Source organism: Mustelus asterias, chromosome 3 (assembly GCF_964213995.1).
Source record: "Mustelus asterias chromosome 3, sMusAst1.hap1.1, whole genome shotgun sequence".
NCBI classification, from domain to species: domain Eukaryota; kingdom Metazoa; phylum Chordata; class Chondrichthyes; order Carcharhiniformes; family Triakidae; genus Mustelus; species Mustelus asterias.
The window spans coordinates 126,464,047-126,476,398 of NC_135803.1; the positions used below are offsets into that span (position 1 = coordinate 126,464,047).

At 46.3% G+C, this 12,352-nt stretch overlaps 1 protein-coding gene across 1 annotated transcript in view; it reads left to right on the forward strand.

Annotated features, from left to right (window-relative positions):
- LOC144491561 (protein FAM3C-like) overlaps positions 1-12,352 on the forward strand; it is a 62,156-nt gene that overhangs the window by 20,868 nt on the left and 28,936 nt on the right. The window contains exon 2 of the mRNA XM_078209540.1: positions 9,736-9,837. Within this exon, the coding sequence (XP_078065666.1) occupies positions 9,825-9,837 (13 nt within the window). The 5' untranslated portion in view covers positions 9,736-9,824. The remainder of the gene's footprint in view (positions 1-9,735; positions 9,838-12,352) is intronic.

Genomic DNA, 12,352 nt, shown 5'->3' on the forward strand with positions numbered 1-12,352 from the left:
AGAATAGGACCTCTCAAGTGTGACGGTGGGAAAGTTTGTATGGAACCGGAAGAAATAGCAGAGGTACTTAATGAATACTTTACTTCAGTATTCACTATGGAAAAGGATCTTGGTGGTTGTAGTGCAGACTTGCAGCGGACTGAAAAGCTTGAGCATGTAGATATTAAGAAAGAGGATGTGTTGGAGCTTTTGAAAAGCATCAAGTTAGATAAGTCGCCGGGACTGGATGAGATGTGCCCCAGGCTACTGTGGGAGATGAGGGAGGAGATTGCTGAGCCTCTGGTAATGATCTTTGCATCATCAATGGAGATGGGAGAGGTTCTGGAGGATTGGAGGATTGCGGATGTTGTTCCTTTATTCAAGAAAGGGAGTAGAGATAGCCCTGGAAATTATAGACCAGTGAGTCTAACCTCAGAGGTTGGGAAGTTGATGGAGAAGATCCTGAGAGGCAGGATTTATGAACATTTGGAGAGGTATAATATGATTAAGAGTAGTCAGCATGGCTTTGTCAAAGGCAGATCATGCCTTACGAGCCTGGTTGAATTTTTTGAGGATGTGACTCAACACATTGATGAAGAAAGAGCAGTAGATGTAGTACATATGGACTTCAGCAAGGCATTTGATAAGGTGCCCCATGCAAGGCTTATTGAGAAAGTGAGGGGGCATGGGATCCGAGGGGACATTGCTTTGTGGATCCAGAACTGGCTTGCCCACAGAAGGCAAAGAGTGGTTATAGATGGGTCATATTCTGAATGGAGGTCAGTCACCAGTGGAGTGCCCCAGGGATCTGTTCTGGGACCCTTACTCTTTGTCATTTTTATAAATGACCTGGATGAGGAAGTGGAGGGATGGGTTGGTAAGTTTGCCGATGACACAAAGGTTGGAGGTGTTGTGGATAGTGTGGAGAGATGTCAGAAGTTGCAGCGAGACATTGATAGGATGCAAGACTGGGCGGAGAAGTGGCAGATGGAGTTTAACCCAGATAAGTGTGAGGTGGTTCATTTTGGCAAGTCAAATAGGATGGCGGAATATAATATTAATGGTAGAACTCTTGGCAGTGTGGAAGATCAGAAGGATCTTGGGGTCCAAGTTCATAGAACGCTCAAAGCAGCTGTGCAGGTTGAGGCTGTGGTTAAGAAGGCGTATGGTGTATTGGCCTTCATCAATCGAGGAATTGAGTTTAGGAGTCGTGAGATAATGTTGCAGCTATATAGGACCCTGGTCAGACCCCACTTGGAGTACTGTGCTCGGTTCTGGTCGCCTCATTACAGGAAGGATGTGGAAGCCATAGAAAGGGTGCAGAGGAAATTTACAAGGATGTTGCTTGGGTTGGGGGGCATGCCTTATGAGGATAGGTTGAGTGAGCTCGGCCTTTTCTCCTTGGAGAGACGAAGGATGAGGTGTATAAGATGTTGAGAGGTATTGATCGAGTGGACAGTCAGAGGCTTTTTCCTAGGGCTGAAATGGTTGCCACAAGAGGACACAGGTTTAAGGTGCTGGGGAGTAGGTCCAGAGGAGATGTCAGGGGTAAGTTTTTCACTCAGAGGGTGGTGGGTGCGTGGAATGGGCTGCCAGCAATGGTGGTGGAGGCGGATTCGATAGGCTCTTTTAAGAGACTTTTAGATAAGTAAATGGAACTTAGTAAGATAGAGGGTTATAGGTAAGCCGAGTAATCACTAAGGTAGGGACATGTTCGGCACAACTTTGTGGGCTGAAGGGCCTGTATTGTGCTGTAGTTTTTCTATGTTTCTATCTTGTGGGGTCTTGACAGGATGGATGTGGGGAGGATATTTTCTCTTATGGGAGAATCTACAACTAGGGGTCACTGTTTAAAAATAAAGGGTCACTCATTTAAAAATGAGATGAGGAGATTTTCTTTCTCTCAGAGAGTCGTGACTCTCTGGAACTCTCTTCCTGAAAAGGCGGTGGCAGCAGAATCTTTAAATATTCTTAAGGCAGATGTGGGTAAATTCTTGGTAAGCAAGAAGGTGATAGGTGGGGATGTGGGGTCCGGGTCCATAGGACTCTTAAATCGGCCTCGCAGGTGGAGGATGCGGTCAAGAAGGCGTATGGCGTACTAGCCTTCATTAATCGAGGGATTGAGTTTAGGAGTCGGGAGATAATGCTGCAGCTTTATAGGACCCTGGTTAGACCCCACTTGGAGTACTGCGCGCAGTTCTGGTCACCTCATTACAGGAAAGATGTTGAAGCCATTGAAAGGGTGCAGAGGAGATTTACAAGGATGTTGCCTGGATTGGGGGGCATGCCTTATGAGGATAGGTTGAGGGAGCTTGGTCTCTTCTCCCTGGAGAGACGAAGGATGAGAGGTGACCTGATAGAGGTGTACAAGATGTTGAGGGGTCTGGATAGGGTGGACTCTCAGAGGCTATTTCCAAGGGCTGAAATGGTTGCTACGAGAGGACACAGGTTTAAGGTGCTGGGGGGTAGGTACAGGGGGGATGTCAAGGGTAAGTTTTTCACTCAGAGGGTGGTGGGTGAGTGGAATCGGCTGACGTCGGTGGTGGTGGAGGCAAACTCGTTGGGGTCTTTTAAGAGACTTCTGGATGAGTACATGGGATTTAATGGGATTGAGGGCTATAGATAGGCCTAGAGGTGGGGATGTGATCGGCGCAACTTGTGGGCCGAAGGGCCTGTTTGTGCTGTGGCTTTCTATGTTCTATGTTCTATGTTATTGGGTATAGGCTGGATGTAGATTGAGATTTCTATCAGATCAGTCAGTAGATGGTGGAACAGACTCAAGGTGCCGAATAGCCAACTCCTGCTCCATTTTGACTGAGCGACAGTGAAGGAACAGCAAATTATTTCCAAGTCAGGATGGTGAGTGGCTTTGAGGGGAACTTCCAAATGTTATCTTCTGGGCTCCCCCATCATTGAGGATGGGGATATTGGGGGAGGCAGTGGTGAGGTGGTATTGTCACTTGACTAATAATCCAAAGACCAAGGGCAATGCTCTGGGGATCCAGGTGTGAATCTCACCACGGCAGGTGGTGAAATTTCAAATAAAAATCTGGAATTAAAACTCTTAATGATGACCATGAAACAACTGTCGTAAAAACCCATCTGGTTCACAAATGCCCTTTGGCACGCAAGTAGCTTCTGCAGGTTGATACCTCATTTTTAGGTATCCCTGGCGTTGCTCCTGACATGCTCTCCTGCACTCTTCATTGAACTAGGGTTGATCTCCTGGCTTGGTGGCAATGGTAGAGTGGGGGATCTGCCGGGCCATGAGGTTACAGATTGTGGTTGAGTACAATTCTGCTGCTACTAATGGCCCCCTCATGATTGACTGGTCTTACGTTGCTAGATCTGTTCAAAATCTATCCCATTTAGCACGGTGGCAGTGCTGCAAAACACAATGGAAGGTATCCTCAATGTGAAGATGGAACTTTGTCTCCACAATGTTCACTCTTACCAATATTGTCATGGACAGATGCATCTGCGGCAAACAGATTGATGAGAATGAGGCCAGGTATGTTTTCCTCTCTTGCTGGTTGCCTCACAACCTGTTGCAGACCCAGTCTAGCCGTTGTGACCTTTAGGACCCAGTCTTCATCTGCACTGGTGAGACCAAGTCATTTTTAGTGATGGACATTGAAGTCCCCACTCTGAGTACATTCTGCACTTTAACCACTGTCAGTGCTTCTTCCAAGTGGTGTTCAACATGGAGGACTTCTGACCGTCAGCCAAGGAGGATGGGGGCCAGGTTAACCATGCATGATCCTTCTACTACAGAAATGAAGGTGATGTTGGCAAGGGTCCTGTGATGTCTGGCCAATTTAATGGGCCAATCTTCTGAAACAGGACCCGGGCTGAACAATTGGGAACAAAGTTGGGGCTTCCCTCCAACTTGTCTGGACTTGTCCCAGCAGTTAGATCCTAGAGTTATGTCTGGAAGCATTGAATCTGCATCACGCTGTAAATAGTTGTTGTTTGTTCATAAATGTCTGTAATTTGTTCTTAACTGGTGGAGCCACGTTACTCCAGGTAGGTTAATTGCCCATTCTGATCTGCTCTAAAAGGGCGAGGGCCTTCTTTATGGTATAAGGCTGCGATTTCCAGATTATTTGCCCAGGGATGATGAGGAATATATTCAAGTAAGCATCCTGCATGACTTGGAGATGATAATGCTCTTGAGACTTTTTAAATTCATTTACGGGATGTGGGAATCAGCATTTATTACCCAATCCTAATTGCCCCTGAGAAGTGGGGGTGAGTGACCTTCTTGAACTACTGCAGTCCATGTGATATACACCCACAGTGATGTTAGGAAATTAAGTTCAGGTTTTACTGCTCTTACCCATAGCAGGAGACGTCACTAAGAAGGAAGATGATGTCAAAGTAACCTTGGTGTTTGTTCTGATGAAGGGTCATCATCAACCTGAACCTTTCAATCTGGGTGATTTTCCAGTCCTGCTGGGGGGATCTTCCAGCTCCGCCAAAGTCAACCCCACCACAGATTCCCTGGTGGTGGGTAGGCGAGTCATGCAAAACGTTGTAGACTTCAACAGGGCCTGAAGATTCCACTGGAAACCAATGGTGAGCTGCCTTGGGGAAACCTGCTGGAAAATTCCAGTCTCTGTTTCTCTCCATAGATGCTGCTTAACCTGCTGAGTATTTGCATAGTGCATAGATCCCTGAAAGTTGGCACCCAGGTTGATAGGGTTGTTAAGAAGGCGTACGGTGTGTTAGCTTTTATTGGTAGAGGGATTGAGTTTCGGAGCCATGAGGTCATGTTGCAGCTGTACAAAACTCTGGTGCGGCCGCACTTGGAGTATTGCATACAGTTCTGGTCGCCGCATTATAGGAAGGATGTGGAAGCATTGGAAAGGGTGCAGAGGAGATTTACCAGGCTGTTGCCTGGTATGGTGGGAAGGTCTTATGAGGAAAGGCTGAGGGACTTGAGGTTGTTTTCGTTAGAGAGAAGAAGGTTAAGAGGTGACTTAATAGAGGCATATAAGATGATCAGAGGATTAGATGAGCCTTTTTCCTCGGATGGTGATGGCTAGCACGAGGGGACATGGCTTTAAATTGAGGGGTGATAGATATAGGACAGATGTCAGAGGTAGGTTCTTTACTCAGGGAGTAGTAAGGGCGTGGAATGCCCTGCCTGGAACAGTAGTGGACTCGCCAACATTAAGGGCATTTAAATGGTCATTGGATAAACATATGGATGATATTGGAATAGTGTAGGTTAGATGGGCTTTAGATTGGTTTCACAGGTCGGCGCAACATCGAGGGCTGAAGGGCCTGTACTGCGCTGTAATGTTCTATGTTCTATGATCTATTTCCAGCATTTTGGATTCTATTTCCGATTTCCAGCATTTGTAATATTTTGCTTTTACCTCGATGTTCTCCTGAGCTGAATCCTGTAGAAAGTACAATCAGTAACAACAGGGGACTGGAAGGTATACAGATATCTCCTGTTGTTAGACTTACCTGTCGTAGAGTTCCATTATAGATCCCTCCAGTGCAGAAAGAGGCAATTTGGCCCATCAAGTCTGCACTGACCACAATCCCAGCCAGGTCCTATCCCCGTAACCCCACATATTTACCCTGATAATCCCCCTGAAACTAAGGAGCAATTTAGCATGGCTAATCAACCTAACCCGCATATGTTTTGACTGTGGGAGGAAACCGGAGCACTCGGAAGAAACCCACGCAGACATGGGGAGAATGTGCAGACTCCGCACAGACAGTGACCTGAGGCCAGAATTGAACCCGGATTGGATCCCTGATGCTGTGAGGTAGCAGTGCTAACCACTGTGCCACAGTGCCACCCCGGTGATTTAGACAACAGGGCAATTTTGTAGAAACATTATAGGACATGATCTTACCAGCTTGCCGCGCCCATCGATCAACGTGGCAAACTGGGAAGATAGCATGAGAGGCCAAAAATCCAAGTCGTACAGGGCGCAAATTGGATTGCTATCTTCCTGGCCACGTTTTACTGTCAAAAACGGCTTTGCACCCAGAAAGGGCAACAAGCTCATTACCATCAGATTGCCTGGATCTCCATATCATTAGGGAGCCCGGCACAACTGCTTCTCCCTCTCCCGAATGCTTCCCAACATATTGGTGAGATGTCATACCAGCAAGAATCACTACCGCTCTGCAGTAGTGGAGACCAGGTGCCATGGCATTGCTGGGGGGATAGGAGGCCATTGAAGCCCCCAGGTAGTCGGGGGAATGTCTGATCAGTGCCCATTGGGCAGTGCCTGCCTGGCAGTGCCCACCTGGAATGCTGGCAGTGCCTGGTTGGGCACCATAAGTTTCAGGGGTGGTGCCAAAGGGGTGGGGCCTGAGTTGGAGGTGGGGCTATGGTGGGCTGGCTATGCACAATGACACTGGGAGGCTATGCACAGGCGGCCTATGCAGGAGGAGGGATTTGTGCAGGGGGGGATTGTGCGGCGGGGACCATGAAGGGGTGGGTCGCAGAGGGGGTCATGACGGGGGTGGGGGGGGGGGTGGGCCATTTCGGGGATCCACCAGGCAACCTATTGGAAGGGTCCTGATGCCCCGATGCTGGCGACCCATGTCGGTGTGGGTGGGGGTTCCAATGTCCATGGGAGGATGGGGAGGTGGGAGGAGGTCTCCGATTCACCAGCAAATTGGGGCACTCTGCGGTATAGCACCTGAACGTTCCGAAACCAGTTTCACCAGCTTGTGTAGGCTCTTCCACCCATAATGTTAGATTAGATCCAGGGAGTGCTGCTGGGCTTACCTCCCTGCTTGCGTGTTTTTATGTACACTGAATCTGTAGATTATGGGACGTTTTTTGCTCAATATCTTGTTTGTTCTCTTAGTTTATCACAATTACCACCACATCATAAGAGAATAAGTGCTGCACAGTGAGTAGAAATAATAGATGTTGGAACCTGTTCCTGCTAATGCTGTATTTAATTTGTTATTAACAATAACTCTGAGATCAAGGTTGTAGCTCAAAGTAAGTGAAGCAGAGCTCATCAACACAAGAGATGGCAACAGCCATGGATGCACAAGTCTATTTTGAAATGGTTATGGCTGTTGTAGAATGGGCCTGACAGGACAGACAGGGTAACTGCAAAATACTGGAGATGCTGGAAATACTCAGCAGGTTAGGCAGCATCTCTGGAGAGTAAATGCTAACATTGATGACCCTTCATCAAAATTAAGTGCCCATTAGGAATTCCTTTACTCAAAAAGTGATCGATGTTTGAAGTTGATCTACCGGACAAACTGATGGAGGAATAAGATAAAAGCAACATATTGCGGACACTGGAATCTGAAACAAAAGCAGAAAATGCTGGAAAATCTCAGCAAGTCTGACAGCATCTGCGGAGAGAGAACAGAGCCAACATTTTGAGTCAGGATCATCCTTCATCTGAGCTGAAGACAGGGAAAATCGGACAAGATTTATACTGTGAGGGTGAGGGGGTGCGGGGTTGTGGGGCAATAATTGATAGGAATGGCACAGGCAAAAACACAAAGGGAATGTAAATGGTGATAAAGGTTGAGAATGGTGCTAACAGCGTCCATTAAGAGATTGGAATGTGTAAATGGCAGAATAAAGGTGTAGGGTGTTGGAATGCGACAGTTGGCTCCAGTGGGATGGGGGAGAGGGTGTGGAAAACAAGATGGAAAGTGAGATTTTAGAAGTGGAAAAATAAAAATAAGAATTTAAAGTAATAAAAATGGATGGATAAGATGAAAAGAAGAAATGAAATAAAATAATAGAGGTGGAGTGGCGGAGAGAGTTCATGCCCTGAAGTTGTTGAACTCAATGTTCAATATTGGAGGAATAATATTGGCATCATTCAAAATATAGTGACATATCATGGTGCCAAGGATAAGGCAATCATTTCAACTTAATGGAAGACTAAAGTAAAAGTAAAATGCTGCAGATGCTGGAAATCCAAAATAAAAACGGAAAATGCTAGTCTTGGAAAATTTACTCTGTTTCTCTCTCTGCAGATACTGATAGACATGCTGAGTCTTTCCAAAACGTTATACTTTTAGCTTAGCCTAATGGAAATTCCTTTGGTTAACCGCTATTCATTATTTTCTTGAGATATCACAATCATTTGGGCCTCACATGCAGCAGGATATAGATTTCCCGTGATTGTCCACATAGTCACGTGTAACGAAAAATCATTTTTCCAATAATACTGTGAGGCAGGCTTGTTTGGAGAGGTGGGGGAGGGGGGGGGAATGGCGCTGTGTGTGTGTGTGTGAGCAATTTACTTCAACTGAAGACAGTCAGACTGCAAGGTTTAAATTGTCAAAAGGAGTCGGTGTAAAAGAAGGATTTGGAGGGGAGATAAGCCAAGCTAAGGTGGGAGATGAGTAAATACAACATGAATGGGAGTTTACATTGGAAGATAAGCGTGGAGTTAATGTTTTACCTGTTGAATTTCAAAGAGAAATAAAAGGAAGTTTTATAACTCGCAATGACCATAAATGAATAAAGCAGTTATTTAGTTTATTTGAAATGAAAATAGTGGCCTTAAAGACAACAGGAAAGACTTTATATCCTGGGAATGATAACGTTGAAAGCAAGCTAAGAACAATGAATTTAAAGATGAAAGAGAGAAAACATATAGGGGCCAATCTTACCGAAGGGTTAAGTCCCGAACGAGTGTGAAAATGGGAGAAATTCATGCCTTTTTTTGGGCAACGTAAAAAACGAATCTTACCTAATTTAGGCAAAAAGATTTTGACCAAACAGTTTCTCACCAGCGGGGGAATGGGCAGGGCCTAGCTGGCTGATAGCAGCAGAGGGCACAATTGCGCATGTGCAGACTTCTGAGAGCACAGAGATCTGTCACTGCCTCTGCTGCTATAGCCAGCCTTTGTGGCTGAAACCCAGCCTCCCTACTACTGTGGGACACCGCGGCCAATCATGACCAGCCCTACATGGAATGATCGCAACCTCCCCCCGCCCCCCCGGCCTGGAATGATCATGACCCCCCCCACCCATCGCTACTGCAGAGTGGTTCCCCCCACCAATCGTTACTGCAGGGTGTCAGCGGTCCCCCTTCCCCACCAGTGATCGCTACTGCAGAGTGCCAGCAGTCCCCCTCCAAACGGCCTTCCCCCAGTCTGGCCCGACCCCCTCAGGGCATCGCCCCCTCAGGCTCCACCCCTTGGCATACTGCCCATTGCCTGGTGGGCACTACAGTGTGCCTGGCTGGCAGTGCCAGAGTACCGAGTGGGTGGTGCCAGGATGGCAGTGCCCAAGGGGCACCCCCCCCCCCACCCCACCCCGCCTCTGACCTCCTGGGTCAGCCTCAATTCTACCGGCGAGGCCATCACCTCTAATCCCCGTCAATGGCGGAGGAGCCATACATGATCCTCACCGGCGAGAACTCTCCCCGGAGAGGCCACAGAACTAAGCGAGTCCGGACGATTCCATCCCGGACTCACTAATTCTATTAAAATAAGATTTTAAACAAATTTTAGAAGGTCGCGAGGCTGATCTCACCGGATATCCGGTGCCAGTAAGATCGCGAGACACAAGAAATCAGGCGTAAACCCGATTTCTCGGCTCTCTCGCAATCTTAGCGGCTCACTTCACCCATCGGCCGACAGGGCGCAGTGGTAAAATCGACCCCATGAAGGATGAAAGCTATATGAGAGGTGTAGCCATGTGAAATCTTGAAGAGCCCTGTGTACTCAATGAGTTAAATAGGCTGTGCTTCCACTTTAATTACTTTGATTGTTAATCTGTCATTTCAGGAAGTGCTGAAGTGATGATTCTATACAAGGAAGTACCTGGAACACAAATACATTATAATTAAGCTCCTGGGTGCTGTACATAATAAGAAATGAGGATCGCAGGTAAGAACTTTGCTTTCAGTGTCTTCAAATAACTTAGTTATAGTAGCTTTAACATTTAGATTTCTGTTTACTTCAGTGATATAGGAGTTAATTCTGTTTATAAGAGATGTTCACTGAAGATACACAACTTCCAGTTGGAAAGGAATTTGTAAACAGTGGTTGGGCAAGTGGTAAGATGAATAAGTAATTACAATTCAACAATGTGTGGACACTATTGGTTAGCCAAAGATTTGGGTCATACCACCTGTTACTTAATTTGCCATGACAAATTGTTTTTGATAACTGGAGGCAGTCATGCTGATATATTTTTTAAAAAGGGATTGGAAATGGAGACAGCGTCATGGAATGTGCGGGTAGATTCAATCAGCTCACTGGAGAACTGATTCAGATCAGAAACTGGCAATGAGTTTCATTAAATGTGAGTTAGGAGAGAAAGAAAGAGAAATTCAGGGGTGTGGTAACTTGTTTTGTGATAACATGGCTGTTCTGAGGAAGTTCAAAGTAAACGTCTAGGGTGAGACGGATGGTAAATTACAAATGATAAAAACTGATGAATTGATGTACAGATAGAATCATCGAATCCCCACAGTGCAGAAGGAGGCCATTCAGCCCATCAAGTCTGCACCAACTCATTGATAGAGCATCCCACCCAGGCCCTATTCCCGTAACCCCATAGATTTATAAATAAAGACACTCAAGATAGAAGGATCCGAATTGTGGGGCACAGTGAATCAATCTATTCTAAATAAAGTGAAATGAGGTTTAAGAAATTCATAGGTGGCCATTCAGCCCATTGAGCCTGCACCGACAACAATCCCACCCGGGTCCTATCCCTTTAACCCTCATATTTACCCTGCTAGTCACCCTGACACTAAGGAGCAATTTAGCAGGGCCAATCCACCTTTGGGCTCTGGGAGGAAACCAGAGCACCCGGAGGAAACCTACGCAGATACGGCAGAATGTGCAAACTCCACACAGACAGTGACCCGAGGCCGGAATTGAACCCGGGTCCCTGGAGCTGTGAGGCAGCATTGCTAACCACTGTGCCACCATGAAATGTCCCAAGGTGCTCACAGGGAAGTTGCTGAACAAAACTTGGCACCAAGCCACAGAGGAGGCAAAAAGACAGCAGCCCAAAAGTTTGGTCGTAGTTTTTAAGGAGCTTCTTAAAGGAGGAAGAGAGATGAAGAGGTTCAGGGAAGGAATTCCAGAGCTTAGAACATCAGCAGCTGAATGGTGGAACAGTCTGGGAAAGGGGAAGAAAGGTAACAAGTTAACTGGGCGATGCACCATTGATTACGCAAAGACTCGTTGTTGCGAAGTAACAGGCTTTTATTAACGAACGAACTGGAGCACACCCAAACCGATAGCTAATCCGAACTGAGGCAAAAGGGGCGGAGAGCAGTCACCTTTATACCCAGAGAAGGGCGGAGCCCCGGATTGAGGCAGCAGGGGCGTGTCCAGGCATACCACATAAACAGACAATACTACAGTGGTTCAACACACTGGGGTAGACAAATAAATAGAAATAGGAGTAATGAGGTCTGGAGCAGCAGTCAGAACACACATGTGAATGAACACAGGGAAACTCAAGTTATAATGGAAATAAAAACAGAAAGTGCTGGAAAATATCAGCAGGTTTGGAAGCATCTGTGGAGAGAGAATAGAATTAATGTTTTGAGTCTACTACGACTTTGAAACTCCAGAGAAGAGTTATATTGACTTAAAACATTAACTCAGTTTCTCTCTCTCAGGTGCTGCCTAATCTGCTGAGCTTTTCAGCATTTTCTGTTTCCATTTCAGAACTCCAGCATCTGCAGTATTTTATGGAGGCGATGGCCTAGTGGTATCAACGCTAGACTATTAATTCAGAAACTCAGCTAATGTTCTGAGGACCCGGGTTCGAATCCCGCCAAGGCAGAGGGTGGAATTTGAATTCAATAAACAAAATATTTGGAATTAAGAATCTACTGATGACCATGAAACCATTGTCGATTGTCAGAAAAAACCCATCTGGGTCACTAATGTCCCTTAGGGAAGGAAATCTGCTGTCCTTACTTGGCCTGACTTACAAGTGACCCCAGAGCCACAGCAAGGTGGTTAACTCTCAACTGCTTTCTGAAATTGCCTAACAAGCCACTCAGTTGTATCAATGACCTCAACCCACAGCACGTTGGACGCAGTGTTTCATGAAGTTAGCTCACCACCACCTTGTGAAGGGCAACTAAAGATGGGTAATAAAAATGCTGGCCAGCCAGCGATGCCCATGTCCCAAGAATGAATAATAAAAAAAAGTTACATAGGCCTAGTTATATGGAACAATTCTATATCATCCCTTGCAGTCAATAGGAAAGAGCGATTGGACAACAGGAAGGAGTTAAAGGCTGAAGTCTTGCGGATGAATGAATTATATGTGGGTGGTGGAATTAGCTTGTCGCCTATTGTTAAAGTTCAGAGCTGGGCGTGACAGGTGAGAAAATTCTAGAAGCTGTTTGAAAAGTTTGAGTATTGCAGG